We start from the raw sequence: 17,219 nt of genomic DNA, 5'->3' as shown, positions 1-17,219 counted from the left end.
AGTTCTCCTTGCTCAGGTGATTGATGGAAAAGGATAATGATATATCTTCATCTCATACCACACCCAGAAATATATTCCAAGTAGTTTAAAGATTTAAATGGGAAAAATAAAACTTGTCTAGAAAACTTTTTAGAAATAACCCCAGAAGAATCCCTTTATGACTTCAAGGTAGGAAGAATTTGTTAAAAGACCAACACACAAAACTATTAGATCTTGGCATATTAAAATGTGTAACTGGGGCACAACAAAAGACCCTGCCAGCCAACTTAAGACATATATTGGAGACATTTGTATTACAGATAAATAGGAAAGGGTTAGTGCCTGGAATTTGAAAATAGCTCCAGAGACAGGAGAGGGTGAGAGAGGTAAAGAGAGGAAGGGAACAAAGCCAGGAGTCAAAGGATAGGAACCTACAATTCATAGGAAAGATGCATAATCCATAAACATAAAGAAAGTTGCTCCAAGTCCAAGCTATAAGTTTTAAAATGAGAGCATGTTTTTGTTTATGAGATTGGCAGTACTTTAAAAAAAACCTCACATTTGACAGTAGCCAAGAGTGGCAGGACAAACCAAGTGTCTATTGGGGAATGAATGGGTAAACAAAATGTGGTGTTTCAGGATATACAGTGAAATATTATTGAGGAAGAAGAAGGCAGTCCAACCCATGTTCCAACGTGGGTGAGCCTTGAGGACATTACGCTGCATGAAATAAGCCAGCCACAAAAAGACAAAATAATGTCTGATCCCACAGATGGGAGGCATCTGAAGTGGTCAGCTTCACAGAAACCAAGTGGAGTGGTGGTTGTCTGGGGCTGGGAAGGGGGACCATGGAGTTGTTTAATGGGTACTGAGTTTCAGTTTTGCAAGATGGGAAAAGTCCTGGAGATGGGTTGCACAACAGAGTGAATGTACGTAAAACTGCTGAACTGCACACTTAGAAATGCTTCACATGGGCAAGAGGGTCAGTTTTATGTTGTTGTGTTTTGCCACCAATAACATAAAAAGAAAAAAATCTGAATGTACTGTACCTTGGCAAGGGTGTGCTGGTATCAGTCACTCTCAGAGCTTCTCCCACAGCTGGTGGGGGTGTAAATTGGCATAGCCAGAGCAATTTGGTGCTGTCAAGTAAGTGTGGAAAATCCATATCCCAAGACTTAGCCACTCTGCTCCTAGAGAAAAGGAGATGTGTGTGCAACCCTGTTTTTTCGGGGTACTAGGCATTGAACTCAGGGTGCACTTGACCACTGAGCCCCATCCCCAGCCCTGTCTTGTATTAATTCAGAGACAGGGTCTCACTGAGTTGCTTAGTGCCTCACTTTTGCTGAGTCTGGCTTTGGACTCACAATCCTCCTGCCTCAGTCTCCTGAGCTACTGGGATTACAAGTGTTCTCCACAGTGCCCAGCCTGAGGACAGTATCGTTACTATTAGCAAATATGTGGAGACAGTGTGACCATCTCTGGATCAGAAGGAGGAGTGGGACATATTCACACAGTGAAGTGCTGCTTGCATCTACTTGACTAAATCTCAAAACAGCAGTGAAGAAAAAGCACCTCCGGGGGCTGGGGAAATAGCTCTGTGGGTAGAGTGCTTGCCCCGCATGCACAAGGCCCTGGGTTCAGTCCCCAGAACCACAAAAAGAAGAAATCATGCAAAAAATCACCTCCAGTGGCATGAAACCACGGAGAGGCTCTGGCCTGGGTGGTAGTGTCGCATGTGCTCCAAGGTGGTCAGCCGTAGGCTGGGGGGGGGGGGGGGCGGGCGCGAGTCCTTCTGGTGGGGATGGGATAAATGGGAAACTGGGTAAGAAGGGTGTGCTGGGAGCTTTAGCAACCTCTGAAATGGTCTACTTCTCTGTAAACAGTTTGGGGCGTGGTACGATATTAAGATTAAACAGTGGGTATATAACATTTGTTACATTGTTAGCTATCCTCTTCTCTATGTGTGGAAGATACATATTTCTTTTTTTTTTTTTTTTTTCTAAAGAAAGATGTTAGAGGACAGTGTGGGGCTCAGCACCTGGTTTTCCAGCCGTGTTTTGGGGTGTATTCCACTTTTGCCACAGCGAGACTTTTTAATAGAACAATGGAGGTCTTAACTGCTGAGGAACTTAACGTGCCTCTTTTTTTTTTTTTAATTATTTTTTAGTTGTATTTGGACACAATACTTTATTTATTTACTTTTTTGTAGTGCTAAGTCTTGAACCCAGGGCCTCACATGTGCTAGGCAAGCGCTCTACCGCAGAGCCACAACCCCAGCCCCTCACCTGCCACTTTTTAAAATGAGTCTTGTGTTTTGGCAACCTCGTAAGACTTCCTTTGAAGGGAAGAGTTCTACTTAAAAAATAAATAAAGACAAGCAAGGCACAAGAATGAGCCGGACTTCGCCTCTGACCGGCTGCGGTCCCGGGGTCTGATCCTAGGTCTTAGGGGAGTGAGCTCCTTCCCTGTCTCGGTGATTCTGATTTTTAAATCACATCCGCTTTTCTGTTTCGAGGCACTTGTGTTTTTGAGGCCGACTCTGCAGGAATATTCCATGCTCTCAGGTCCTGGTTCTCTGGGCTGCAAAGATCTTGTGATAACTCAGCCCACGCGCAGTGAGCCAGGTGATCCCAGGCCGCTGAGCTGCAGGCACTAAGCAAGCCTTTCCGGTTCTCTCCTGTCATTTGAGAAATAAGGAAACTGAAACCCTCAAGTTGGTGACTCGCCAAGGGCTCAGGTCCCCTGAGGATTTCAGCAGAAGTCTGCAGGCCCCACTCACAGCTTCTTAACTCATCTCCCCCTGCCCTTGAATAGCCTCCCAAGTGAACTTTAGCTTCTGTAATTCAGAGTAGGGTGCTTCAAAATTCTCCATGGTTTCCTGTTTCTTTCAGGCCATGATCCTCATTGTGGGCTCTTTTCCAAGGCTCTGTGACCTGGGTGGCTACAGCTCTACTACCTATTCCTTTTTGCTGTTCTTAGCACACATTTGCTGGTTCTGCCCCAGGGCCTTTGTATCTACTCTCCCAGCTGCCAGGTGTGCTCTTGGCCGCTCTTCACTTTGTGTCCAGACAGATGGTCACCCTTTTAGAGAGGCATCCCCAGGCCTTAGCCTTTCACTCTGCTGCTCAATCTCTTCGGCTTGTTATCCTATTTTATTTTTATTTTATTTGATATCCCTTCTCATGCTCTGAGGTCAACTGATTTGATCTGTGTGCCTGTATCCTCCTATAAGGATCAAAGGTCCATGGAGCACAGTCTCTTTCCACCCTGCCTGGTGTCACCAGCACTTAGAACAATACTAGACACTTTAGGTGTTGTTTTCAGGAGTCCCCAGCACGGCCTCTGGATTCTGCGATGTGCTGGGAGAACTCACAAGGTCCAGTGTGTAATCGTGGTGGTAAAAATTCACAACCGTGGGACATAAAGCCAAATCAGCAAAGGGAGGAAGAGCTACGTGGGGCAAAGTCCGGAGGCAGCCAGGTGCAGGTTTCCAAGAGTCCTCCCCAGAGCAGTCACACTGGACACACCCGACCCTCCAGCACAGAGTCATGACAGCCCACATCCAGTGGGGCCTCTGGGGCCATCCGCTGGACACCTAGTACCTGGGCTTTTCACTGGGGGCTGGTCACCAGGATGCCCACTGCCTAGCATGTAGCAAGATTCTAGACTCCCAGAGAAAGTAGCACAAGCCACACAGCTTGTGTAGTCTGGGCACCACAGGCCACTCTTATCACATAGGGGACGATTTATATCAGCGTTGAGAGATGTTGCTGGTGTGGGTTCCCGGACGCACCCAGCAAGGCGTCAGCCTTGCCTTGAGCCTGTCCAAGGCGGAGCGTCTCCAGCCTACCACGTTAACTTTTCTCTGCATGACAATAAATATTTGAGAATGAGCAAATCTGGATGAATCAGCCCAGGGCGGCTGCAGGGCAGTAGGACCAGACACCTCGGGACTCCTGGAGGCCCCGTCCCATGCCTTGTCACCAGGGAGGAGGTCTGTCCTGTCCACCCCGCCCCCCGCCCCTCGTGAGCATAACTCCCTGTGGCCAGGTGCTGAAGCACAACGGGTCATCAGAGATCCTCAACAAGCTGTATGACACGGCCATGGACAAGCTGGAGGGGGTCAAGAAGGACTACGACGCCCTGCGGAAGCGGTACAGCGAGAAGGTCGCCATCCACAACTCAGACCTGAGCCGCCTGGAGCAGCTGGGCGAGGAGAACCAGCGCCTGCTGAAGCAGACGGAGATGCTGACCCAGCAGAGGGACACGGCCATCCAGCTGCAGCACCAGTGCGCCCTGTCCCTGAGGAGGTAGGACCCTGGCAGAGGGCGGTAGGGAGGAGAGCGGCCTAAGAACCAGATGCGTCTTCTCTGCCAGGCTCCCAGCCGCAGCCGGGGGAAGGCGGCGCAGGCTGTAGTGCTTGTCAATCAACAGGTCAACAGGTATTTCTGTCTGGGAAACTTTTTTTTTTTTTTGACACTTCATGTGTCTCGGGAGTTGTATCTTCTTTCTCCCACCTGAGCAACCCGGTGTGTTCTGAGCATTCTGTCTCTTAGGTCTCCCCACAACCCTTTCCTCCTGTCAGTTTTCAGGGCACCGTGTCTCCTACAATTTTCATTTTTTATTAAGGAATATCTGACGGTGTTGCTTTAAGCGCGTTCCTGTAGAACACGAGCTCTCGGGAGCATTACTTGAAAGGTGTTCTCTGGGTATAAATAGGTTGGGGAATTGCTGGATTGAGCCCAGATGGATTTCCCTGCTGCAGGACTTACCAGAGCTTTGATTTGTCCCAGAGAGGACCAAGATGTAGAGGCCTTCAGGGAACCCACGTAGGTGGTTTGTGATGGAGCCCCTTGCAGGATTACTGTTCTCTAAGAACACATTTTGGGACATGCTACTCTAGAGCAGCAACTCTGACTCTCGGGTTGCCCACATGGAAGGTGCAACCTGGCCTAGGCGGACCGAGCTAACCTCGTGACCTTGGTCCCTTGCTCATAGTGCCAGGCCATACCATCCCTGTCTGTAAAATGAGGAGGTTGGAGCAAATCATCATTAAGGCTTTTCCGTGTCCTCTGTTTAGATTCTGACATTGTTTCTTTTTTTTTTTTTTTTTCCAAAATAAAGTGGTTTGACGTGGAAGGAATACGAAGTTATTTCTAGTAGAGCAGGGGGTGCATTGTCCTCAGTTCAACTTCTGGCATTTGTAAAAATTCCAGGCCCACAGCACTGGTGCTCTGTGACCATTCTTCCTTGGGGTACAGAGAATGACCTCACCCCAAACTTCATGCTTGACTGTTCAGCACAGTGGAGCTGGCGGGGGGTAGCAGAGCAGCCAGACAGCTGACCGAGCAGGCGCCGCCCCTCCCACATCCCGCTGCCTTCCTCCCTCAGGTTCGAGGCCATTCACCATGAGCTGAACAAGGCCACGGCCCAGAACAAGGACCTGCAGTGGGAGATGGAGCTGCTCCAGTCAGAGCTGACGGAGCTGAGGACCACGCAGGTCAAAACCGCGAAGGAGTCCGAGAAGTACAAGGAGGAGCGGGACGCGGTGTACAGCGAGTATAAGCTCATCATGAGCGAGCGTGACCAGGTCATCTCTGAGCTGGACAAGCTGCAGACTGAGGTGGAACTGGCCGAGTCCAAGCTCAAGAGCAGCACATCTGAGAAGAAGGCGGCCAGCGAGGAGATGGAGGCGCTGCGGCAGGTAGGCTGTTCCTCAACAAGAGGTGGGGCTGCACAGTGCTCCCGGGGCTGGCTGGACAGGCTTCTGAGTGACAGCAGGGAGTTCTCACTGAGTTCTCAGGTTACTGCTGGGCTCAGGCTCAGTGTTCAGCTCTAGTGGGATATGGCAGGGCGGGTCCAATGGGAAGGGAGGTCCAACCACAGTCCTAGATGTCCTGGGAGAAGTCAGATGACACTCCAGGTGCTGCCACATCTAAAGCCACCCTTTAAGCTCAGATCAGTTTTGTGCTGAAAGTCAGAGATATCTCAGACTTGCTCATTATGAAGCAAATCCCAAGTCCAAGTTCCTTTTTTTTTTTTTTTAAATGTAATTGGATACAATCCTTTTATTTATTTATTTTTATGTGGTGCTGAGGATCGAACCCAGGGCTCCGCATGTGCTAGGTGAGCGCTCTACTGCTGAGCCACAACCCCAGTCCCCAAGTCCAAGTTCTTAGAACCATAGATCTGTTGGCCTCATGGGTCAGAGGAACGTCCTTTGGGCACTTCTTCTTCTTTTTTTTTTAAATTTTTTTTTTTAGTTCTGGATGGACCTTTATTTTATTCATTTATTTGTATACAGTGTTGAGAATCGAACCCAGGGCCTCACACATGCAAAGCATGTGCTCTCCCACTGAGCCACAGTCCCAGCCCTCCTCTGGACACTTCTGACTAACACTGCTCTTCACAAGGTTGCCCCAGGCCCCTGCTGAGATGTGCTAGTAGGCTGAGCCTGGCCCCCTTCTAAAGCGCCCCGGGGGTGGTTCCTCTGGGGTTGGGGGACTGGAGTGTTCAGTGGCACTGGGACTAGGTCACTCGGCTCGTCTTTGAGTGATTTCTGTAGATTCTTCACAATCTTCCTACCAGGCCACCTCCATCCCCACTGACACCTTAGCACTGACGCTTCTCCCCTGAGCTCCCCACTCTGCTGGGGTGAGGACAGCCTGGGAGATTCTCTTTACATTGTCTGGGTCAGTGTGGCTCGGAGTGATCTGACCTGGTTATAACAGATCGTGCCCCACCACTGCCCCCTGGTCTTCATTACTGTCCTGTTTAGGACCAGGGTGAATGCTGTGACACTGGTTTACGAATGGGCCAAATAACAGCAGTTTCATACAAGGGGACTGGGACCTGTGCAGACCATTAAGGTGAGAGCCAATGCGAAGAGGAGTATTTACTTGTATTTATCATTTATTGATTTTTGTGCTGGGGATGGAAGCCAAGGCCTTGTGCATGCTAGGCCAGCGCTCTACCACAGAGCCACACTCTCAGCCCCTACTTTGATGAAATTTTTGTAAAGAAGATTATGAGAAGGAATTTTAGGTTGATCATAAGACAATACACCAGAGCTCAGTAAGTGTCCTAGGTGAGGGCTCCTTTTCACATCCTGGTGTCTGAGCACTTAATCTTGAGTGACATGTTGATATCAGATTAGAAAAACAAACTGGTACAGAAGAAAACTCTGAAAAGACCAGACTGGAAGGTCACAGGAAGGTTGTTTATACACAACCTGTGATAGGACGCAGAGCCCACGTGGATGGGTTTTTGAGATCATAGGAGTGACCTGTGAAGAACGTGGACACCTAGGAGCATGGGAAGTAGAGCACCCAACCCCCCTCCCCCAGCACTCAGGTGTGCCCTTCAGCCCAGCGCCTGCCCTGCACAGGGGGTGTTGGCTGGGCCTCAAGCCTGACTGTCAGCTGAGACAGGAACCCTTTCCAGGCACTGTTCCGAGTCAGTGGGCAGGAGGTGACCAGAACCCCCTCCCCCCACCCCGAGGCTTCCAGAGCCGAAAGCCCCAGCGCCCTCTCCCGCTGCTGCTGTGGTTCCATGTGTAGTATTGCTCCCTGCCACCCAGGGGAGGCCAGGTCTGTGGCCCCGGCCATCCTGGCTTGGGGTCAGAGCCCACCCTCCTCAGGAGCCCAGCTGGTCTAGCTCTTGGGTTGCAGGAGGTCTTGATTCTGCCCAGCCAGACTTATGCTTTTCTCCACTCTGTCCCCCTCTCTCTGTGCCTCCCTCTTCATTGTCCATGACCCGAGAGGCCTCTGTTCTGTCCAGTGCCCAGAGTGGGTACATCCTCAGGGGCTACTGTCATTACAAGGTCGCTCTCCCTGCCATCAGCTGGCCTGGTCTAGTGAAGGCCATTGCTTTTAGGAGGATGGAGGAAGAAGTTCCCCCAGGTTCTAATTCCCCCGAGCCCCACTAATAGAATATTGCCACATAGAAGGCCGGCACAGCCACTCTGGCTCACAGTGGCTTTCTGTCCCTGTAGCCCTCCTAATGCAGTTGCATATCCACCCACAAGTCCAGTTTGAGGAGCTGAGTTTGGCTGTGGAGGCTGAGCAGTGTGATGAGGCTGCAGACATTTGGGCAGAGGGCTCTGACGGCAGGGGCTGCCAGAATAGAAGCCAGCTGCCCACCTGGGAGCCGTCTGTTGAAAGCCACCACACCTGCATCCCATCTTCTCTCTGGGACCTTGGAGTGGGCTCTGCCATCTCTTCTCCAAGTGCAGCAAAGCCAGGCGGGAAGAAGTCATAGGCAGTGTGTATGAGGACTGAGGTCTGATGTCGGGGGCAGAGAGTGGACTGAAAGAAAATCCACTCTCCACTGTGGCGGGACCTGGGGCAGGTCATCGCCAGGATTCTGGGCTTCGTCATTAGCACCATCAAGGAATTGGGCAAAGATTACTCCAGTCTCGTCCTCCACATTTCTCTGTCCTTTTAAAGATATCTCATTACTCCCCACCCCCCACTCTAAAACTCTTAAGGAAATTGGGGGGAATTCGTTTTGGAGAAAAACAGGGCCAAGGAGCCGATGGAGAGGAGTGGGGGGAGAGGGCAGGAGCCGCTCCATTCCCCAGCGTGGGCTTTTCTGTGTGTTTCCACCTCTGTCTCTGGGTTGAGATTATCATCCAGCGCAAAATGGAAAAGCCTTTCAGAAAACCAAATATTAACATGTTTCATATTTAAAACCACACATGTGTATATTACCCAACATTCAACACAATGTAGATTTTTAAAAAACGTGATCATTAAATGTATTATTTATTATAACAAATTATTGATAGAATTAGTACAAATAGTCTTTAATTTTTTCAAGGTTATTTTTATGCTCAATGCAAGGTTATTTTTATGCTCGATGCAGCATAAAAATAGGGGAAAAACCGAAACTAAAATAATTAGCATCAATCTTGGGCAACAGGAGTTCAGAGCAAAGCATGCCACCATGTCACTCTTGGGTTACAAAACACTTTTTTGTCCAAATTTCCCCCTGGTTCCTGCTGACTGTACTTGAGCAACGAAGGTTAGTTATGAGCCTATTCCAGGCTTATGACCGGTTTCCATGGTCTCCTTCCCCACTGAGCCTTCTGGTGAGAACTAACCTTAGCAACTTAGACCCTGTCTCAAAAGAAAATGAAAAAGTAGAGATGTAGTTGTGGTAGAACACCCCTGGGTTCCATCCCAAGTACTGCAAAAAGACAAAAAACCCAAAAACTTAGATGCACAGAATTCACAAGCAAAAATTCTGGAGTCTTTTCATTTTTTATAAAAACTCAGTGTGCGCATTATAGACACTAGTATTGCAGACATGGGGGGCAGGTGGGAGGAGAAGTTATGACCAACCCTTGTCCCCTTCATTGCCTCACATCATCACATTTTGTCCCCAAAGCTCCCTTTCTCTAAGTTTATTATTTAATTGGTACATTATAGTTAGACATAAAAGCGGAATTCTTTGTGACATTCACACATGGCACACTTTTGAAATCTTGACGGCTCTTCAGCGCTTTGCAGTGGCCTGTTAGATATAAACCATGGAAGTGGCAGGACGAGCTCGGGCAAAGCACTCATGGAGACATTCCACCCAGCTGACGAGGCCATAGCTGGGTACGGCCTGGGGTTTAGGTGCAGGCTGGTGTGGGTCTGTGAGAGTCTGGGTTGACTCTCGCCTAGTGCCACTTGTGGTCTGACCATGTGTGACATGTTCTGTCACTGTGCCGTGTAGGGGTCCCGTGTAGGAGGGGGTGTGCTAGATTAAGTGTTCCCTCCATGCAGCTCTCTAGAGGAGCAGACCCACCTCTGCATTGGGAGGAGGGGGGCTTCCACTCCAGGAGTCTCAGCAGCACCGCCCCCCCAACCCCCTGCCTGTCTCTTGCCCCCAGATCAAAGACACGGTGACAATGGATGCTGGGAGAGCCAACAAGGAGGTGGAGATCCTTCGAAAGCAGTGCAAGGCTCTGTGCCAGGAGCTGAAGGAAGCCCTGCAGGAGGCTGATGTGGCCAAGTGCCGCCGGGACTGGGCCTTCCAGGAGCGGGACAAGATTGTGGCAGAGCGCGACAGCATCCGGTATGGGTACCTTGGGCCAGGCGTGAGTTTACGTTTCCCCAGGTCACGCTAAGGTCTGTTGGGAGGGTCAGAATTGGACACTGTATGTCCAGGTAGGGTGGCAGGGACCTGGGCTCCTCCCTCTCACCCCTGGCTGACGTTCAGACCTCACCTCTTGGCTTTGGAGTTTTGCACTGTCTCTCTCCTTCCTGTTTAACTTCACCCCAGACATCCTGAGTGTGTGTGTGTCCAGGTGAGACCGCTGAGAAGTGGCACAGGGCTGGCCACTTTGAGGGCTTCTCATGACAGTGGCACATTGGGAAATGCATTCTTTCAGCATATTTACTAGGTGCCAACTGTCTGCAGGATTGTAGATCCCTTGAGCATAAAGACCTTGAGAGAGGCTCCCAGGTGCATATGATGTTCATGACATGTTGAGCAGCTTGGATGGGGGGTAGCGGGGGATGCATGGATGTTGTGTCCGGGGCCTCAGCCAGGGCTGACCTCGGGCACACAGGGCACTTGGGGTATGAGGAGCTCTCTTGAGAAAGTATGGCATTCGGGCTAGAACATGGAGCTTGAATGGGGCTTTTCCAGGTGACGAGGAGGATGGCACCGGGAAGAGAGGCCATTGAGGGGTTTCTAGAAGATCCCCTGAGGCTGTTTGGGTAGAGACCTATGGCCCTGGGGGCTGGTCAGAGGCCCCACCAGTGGAGAGGAGCGAGGTGCTCTCTGGGGCATGGATGGAGTACTGAGGCCTAGTGGGGCTTCCTGTCTGCTCCTTTTCTGACCTGAGCTGCACGTTTCTCCAGCGTACAGTTCTGAACTGGGCTCTGATCAAGACAGGGAAGGTTTGACTCTGTGGAGAGGGGAGGACCAGCCCCCGGGACACATCCAGTTCTGGAGATGGCAAAGAGCACAGCCATCTTCTGCTCCCTGATGGGTCAAGTGTCTCACCTCCCTGGATGGCCGATACAAGCTGTGGTCCCCTTTTGCAGAGTCCCACTGAGCTCACATGTTGCACCTAGGCAAAGCTCAGGGTGGCCAAGATGTGTGAGGATCAGGTTCTGGCTGAGTGGGCTCCCAGTCTAGGTGCAGGGTTGGGGTGCGTGTAGAAAGCCCTGCGTGCAGGGGCCTAAGGGACATGAGGTAAATGCTGAAGATGGAGCCTTCCCGGCATCTGGCGTGCTTCACTGCAGAGAAGAGCCACCCTCCTCCCCCAAGCCTGAGTTAGAATAAGTGAGCACGTGCAGACGGTGGTTCTTAACCTCAGGCTCACCGAGAGTGGAGCAGAAGGAGTAGAGTTCCCTGGGAACCTGGTGACTGTGGGGTGTCCAAGCACTCCTTCTGGGAGTGAGGCATGTGCCTGTAGGTGTTTGGGAAGGGGTCTACTGGGCTGTTTGCTGCTGACATAAGCCCTTCCTCCGTCCCCCTGCCCCTCAAGGTCACCTTGCCCTCTGCCTTCCCTGCCAGGACACTGTGTGATAACCTGCGGCGGGAACGGGACCGGGCAGTGAGTGAGCTGGCTGAGGCCCTGCGCAGCCTGGATGACACTCGGAAACAGAAGAACGACGTCAGCCGGGAGCTTAAGGAGCTCAAGTAGGCTTGGGTGGGCATGTAGTGTGACCATGACATCCGTGCTCCCTGCAGAGCACTGAACCCAGAGCACACTGGGCTTGTCCCTGTGTGCGGGCCTTGCATCCGTCCCTTCACCTTGCCTCACTTTGTCATTCTGTGAAATGGTCCAGGTCAGTTCCGTCCCCCTGTTAGCAGTAAGACTTCTTAGACCAGCACAGAAGACAGCCACAGTCTGTGATAAGCCCGTGGGGGTGGAACAGGCTGTTCTGCTTGTGTTCTGTGGATGCCATTCTTAAGACTATTTGGGGTGTCAGGCACTCTCTCCTTGGTCACAATACCTCCCAGAGCGTCATCTAAACACTTGGGACCACTAGCAGAGGACTGACAATACCAAGTTCAGAGGTTAAAACTTGAAATTGGCGGAGTCCAGTAACCATGATGCGGTTTAGAACCAGACTCTTGTCTGATGTGCCTTCGTGGCGACAGATGGAACAGTGTTACAAGCTCTCGGTGCACAGCCTTGGCTGCACTGGCCTGGAAGGAGGACTGGAGGCTGAGAAGCCTTCTAGAACTTGCCAGGGGGAGCCCAGCTGAGCCATCCATGCAGACCTGGGAGCCTGCAGGACACAAGAGCAGTTCATAAGATGCCAGGAGCCCCTTGGATATTGTGGATGAATTGGAAAGGTAGCCTGGGCCCAGATTTTAGAAAGAAGGGCATCACACGTAAGTCATTGGGGGGTTGACGGGTTTCTGAGTCTTTTTTTTTTTTTTCCATTCTCTTTGCTAGGTCTTCTTAAGAGCTAAAGTTTAAATTTTTGATGGACTAATTTATTTATTTAAAAAAAAAACTCATAATGATTCATGTCTAAGAACCTCTCACATAGTCCTAGAATTCAAAGATATTCTCTTGTTTATAACTCCTTATAAAAGTTTTATAGTTTCATGTTATGCATTTGAATTTGTGGTATGTTTCGAGTTTATGTGGAGGGAAGGGCTTTAGTTGAAGTTCCTTGTTTTCCATGATGTCCTGCTGTCCAGCATCATTGACCCAGGACTGTCTTTTTTTTTTTAACCTTAATTTATTTTTATGTGGTGCTGAAGATCAAACCCAGTTTCTCACATCTGCTAGGCAAGTGCTGTACCACTGAGCCACATCCCCAGTCCGCGGGATTGTCCTCTTGTTGATTACATGTGCACCTTGGTATTTGTGTGGTGCCATTTCCAGGTCCCTTGTTCTGTTCCATTGATCTGTGTGTCCGTCTCTCTGCGGTATCACATAGTCTTCATCATAGTTGGTTTTCAGTAAGTCTTAAGACCAGGTAGAGTGACTCCTCCCCCTTGATTGTCCCATGTTCAAAATGGTCAGCTGTTCTCATTCTTTTTCGTGTACATTTGGGAATAATTTTGTCTGTATCTAAAAAAAGTCTCAATGGCATTTTGACCTGAACTGTTTTAAGCCTCTCGATAAATTTGGGGAGAATCTGTCTTTTTACAAAAGCCCCTGTGAAAGCCCTCTGATAACACAGGAAGCCTTGACTGGCCCTCCAGGCGTGGCGGAAGCTGGCCTAGAGTACAAGAAAGGAGCCCTGAAGGGCTTTCATGAATGGCAACCTTGGCGTGGAGTTGTGATGCCAGGGGATGTTTTTGCTTTCCAAAGGGCCATCGCCATAGTTCTCTCTGTTCACAGGGAGCAGATGGAATCCCAGTTGGAAAAGGAGGCCCGATTCCGGCAGCTGATGGCCCACAGCTCCCACGACTCGGCCATTGATACAGATTCCATGGAGTGGGAAACAGAAGTCGTCGAGTTTGAAAGGGAGACGGTGAGCTGCCTTGGGTGGCTTTTCTCCCCGTGCATGTCGTGAAGACCAGGGATGGCCCTCTCTGGCAGTGTCTCTGTTTCACTGCTACCATCTCAGAGGACCAGCTTTTTAAAAATTTTTAATTTATTTTTGTTTAGTTGTAGATGGACACAATATCTTTATTTATTTTTATGTGGTGCTGAGGATCCAACCCAGTGCCTCACACATGCTAGGCAAGCGCTCTACCCCTGAGCCCCAGCCCCAGCCCAAGGACCAGCTTTTTCCCCTGGGGTGGGAGTCCATCCTTTCTTGCAGCGGTCCGAGATGGGCTGTAGCAGTCAGAGTCCCGTGCCTCACAGTGTGCTGCACAGCACAGCAGAGGGAGGAGTGGAGTGCAGGGGAGGTGCTGGCGGGGATGTGCGTCTGCAGGGGCCAGAGCGGGCAGGTCACAGCTCCCCCCAGCCTTCCATTCTGGGGACTGAGTGAGTGTGGCTTGGGGGCTTAGGAGCCAAACGTTTCTGCTTACTGCTTGGTAAAGTGTGCTGCTGCTGTCCCGACAGGAGGAGGTTGACTTGAAGGCACTTGGGTTTGACATGGCAGAAGGTGTGAATGAGCCTTGTTTCCCAGGGGACTGTGGCATATTTGTCACGAAAGTGGACAAAGGAAGCATTGCTGATGGCCGCTTAAGGTAAGAGTTAAGGATGTCTGGTCCAATGCAGAGGACTCGGAGAGTCAGGTAGTGCTGGGATGAATGGATCCCAGCATCTGGGGATTCAGAGTCTCTCTGAGGCCTCAGGCTCAACTGCTAAGATTGGTTTAAAAGGAGACACTGTGTCTCTCAGTTGCCTCTGAATCTGGTTTTTCTCTAGTTACCAAGGGTTGTCTTTTGGCAGAGGGCTCAGATGGGATGTGTTGAAGCCGAGGACTTGTGCCATGTTCTCATTCCATGAGTTGTATTTACTACGTACTGGTTTAAGCACTTTATATAAATGAGTTGATTGATCTTTGCAGTCCTATGAAGTCAGTGCAATTGTTGGTCCTATTTTATAGATGAGGACACTTGACACACAGAACAGCTAGGTCCCCCAGCTAGTAAGTGGCAGAGCCAGGATTTGAGCTCAGGTTGTCTAGCTCCAGCCTCTGTAAACTTAACCACCGTATGCTCCAGGGAGAGGAGCTCTTTCTGAATGTGAACGCAGGGCAACTGCTTTTTTTTTGGCATTTGACCCCTGAATGGGAGTGGTGGGGTGACCCAAAGGGCCCAGGATCCTTGTGATTGCCAGTTGGGCTGTGTCTCTCCTCAGGGTCAACGACTGGCTGCTGAGAATCAACGATGTGGACCTCATCAACAAGGACAAGAAGCAGGCCATCAAGGCCCTCCTCAATGGAGAGGGGGCCATCAACATGGTCGTGCGGCGGAGGAAGTCCCTGGGTGGGAAGGTGGTCACACCCCTGCACATAAACCTCAGTGGACAGAAAGGTAGGGAGCCTGCAGAGGTGGCAGGTGCCCTTTCTGGCTGGCAGGGCTTGCGTGTTTGCAGAAGCACATCATTCTCAGGCATGAGTTGTTGATGCCATTTAAATGCAGCCTGTGTGCTTTCCTGGCAGGGGGTTGTCTGGGTCTCGAGTGTCTGATTCACCAGACTGGGTGTGACCGAACCCCCTTCTGGGTGTGACCAGGTGGGGGTACTGGGCTGGACAGTGTGCAGTCTGCTGACCTCCCCTTTTATAAGTTTCATTAACCAAGATGGGGTGGGGCCAGGTGCTATGGCACATGCCTGTAATCCCAGCAGTTTGGGAGGCTGAGGCAGAAGGATCACAAGTTCAAAGCCAGCCTCAGGCACTCAGCAACTCTGTGAGACCCTGTCTCAAACTAAAATACAAAGTAGGGCTGGGAATGTGGCTCAGTGATTGAGTGCCCCTGGGTTCAATCCCCAGTACCTCAAAAAAAAAAAAAAAAAGGGGTGGGGCAGCCAGAACAGGGTTGCCCACTACCATCCTGTGGCTTGCAGACAGCGGCATCAGTCTGGAGAGTGGAGTGTATGCTGCTGCTGTGGTACCTGGAAGCCCTGCTGCCAAAGAAGGGTCCCTCGCCGTGGGAGACAGGATTGTGGCGGTGAGTTTCAAGGACGGAGCCAGGCTGTCTGCTGCTCCGAGATGGCTGGGTTACGTATGAGACGTTTGAGCAAGAAGTCACGAGCAGAGTTTTCATACGTCCCTTGTTCTTGGGCATTGCACCATGTTAACATTCAAAAAGTAATTAGTCCCCCCAACGGTGTCAAAATACTGCTGCAGTAAACACTAGAAAATTATGAAATACAGAAAGTGCCTAGGAAGGAAATAACAAACATTTGTATTGCTACCACATAGAGATAATATTTGCTTTATTCCCCCTTCTTCCTGTGGTACTGGAGATTGAACCCAGGGGCACTTAACCACTGAGCTATATCCCTACCCTTTTTTATTTTTTATTTTCAAAATAAGTTGAACATGCTGGCCTTGAACTTGCAATCCTCCTGCCTCAACATCTCCTTCTCAGAAGGGGTTATAGTTCATTCACCATTCCAAGACTTTTGGACTTTGAAATAGTTACAAGTTACCAAGGGAATACAGGGAAGTCTGACCTGCCCCTCACCCGGCTCCCCCTCCATCAAAGCCAGCAAGCTGACTGTGGTGCAGCAGGTGTGCATGGTTTGTGGTTTTCTGATACATCGTTTTGTGTAACCACTGCCACAGTCAGATGCAGACCAGGGACCACCACCACAGAGGCCACCCTCCTGTCACCCCTTTACAGTCAGGCCCCGCTCTGCCCCAGTATTCCTTTCTTCTGGCCCCTGATTTGTTCTTCGTTATAATTTTGTCATTTTGAGAACGTCGTATAAATGGAACCTTATAGTGGGTGGCTTTGGGGTGGCTTTTTTTCTCCCAGCATCAAGCCTGTGAGGACCATTGGGGGTTGCGTGTGTCAACAGTTTGTTCCTTGTCATTGCTGAGTAATGACACTGTTCCACAGTTTAGCCATCTACTGTCACACGTGTACTTTGAGGAAAGGTTTGAGTGTATCTGAGGGATGTGGACAGACGGGTCTCGGGCCGTTGATCTCCTCTCAACAGTGGCAGTGCCTCATTGCCTGTGGTGCTTTCTAGCTTACGATGGCCTTGCATGGCCTTGGTCTCAACATGCATGTTTGTCAGCTATTTCATACACAAAGGATGAAGCTGGGATGTTCCCCGCTGCTGATCTGGGCATCCCAGGGTCCGATGTTTCCCTGGGGTCTCTGGTGTTCTGGTCCCAGGAGGAAGGCCGGCCCCTTCCCCGGGAATGCTGTGAAGGCTTGGGTTTCATTTGCTCAGAAGTCCCTTACTGACTCTGGGCCTCACTGGGGAGGGGCTTACACTCCTCCACCCACTCCTGACTTTGGTACCTTGCACAACCAGGCCTGCTGTCCTCCATGGGTGGTATGTGGCTGAGCCTCTGTCCTGGCAGCCCTGAGAAGAGGGCTGAGGCTTCCCTGCCAGTGGATCTGAACAGCTCTCTGTTTGGCCCTAGATCAATGGCATCGCACTGGACAACAAGTCCCTGAATGAATGTGAATCTCTGTTGCGTAGTTGCCAGGACTCCTTGACCCTCTCCCTCCTGAAGGTAAGGACCCTGCAGCCAGCTCTGCTCTCACCACTGAGGCGGTGGCCAGAGCCTCAGCTCCGACTCCAGCCTACTGCTCAGCGTCGTGGGGATCCTTGAAAAAAAGGCACCAATGTACAAAGTGCAGAGTGTGCACAAGGCCTGGCTGGGTCCTGGCTGTATCCTGGTTGAAAAACA

The 17,219-nt window shown here is 50.6% G+C and overlaps 1 protein-coding gene across 1 annotated transcript in view; it reads left to right on the top strand.

Moving 5' to 3' along the window:
• Dlg5 (discs large MAGUK scaffold protein 5) overlaps positions 1–17,219 on the top strand; it is a 104,083-nt gene that overhangs the window by 59,730 nt on the left and 27,134 nt on the right. Inside the window, exons 6-14 of the mRNA XM_076834803.1 lie at positions 4,030–4,289; positions 5,371–5,683; positions 9,860–10,044; positions 11,497–11,622; positions 13,289–13,421; positions 13,961–14,088; positions 14,705–14,880; positions 15,413–15,516; positions 16,950–17,042. Coding sequence (XP_076690918.1) covers positions 4,030–4,289; positions 5,371–5,683; positions 9,860–10,044; positions 11,497–11,622; positions 13,289–13,421; positions 13,961–14,088; positions 14,705–14,880; positions 15,413–15,516; positions 16,950–17,042 — 1,518 coding nt within the window. The remainder of the gene's footprint in view (positions 1–4,029; positions 4,290–5,370; positions 5,684–9,859; positions 10,045–11,496; positions 11,623–13,288; positions 13,422–13,960; positions 14,089–14,704; positions 14,881–15,412; positions 15,517–16,949; positions 17,043–17,219) is intronic.

This window comes from Callospermophilus lateralis, chromosome 15 (genome assembly GCF_048772815.1).
Source record: "Callospermophilus lateralis isolate mCalLat2 chromosome 15, mCalLat2.hap1, whole genome shotgun sequence".
Lineage (NCBI taxonomy): Eukaryota > Metazoa > Chordata > Mammalia > Rodentia > Sciuridae > Callospermophilus > Callospermophilus lateralis.
This window is presented reverse-complemented; position numbering and strand designations above follow the sequence as displayed.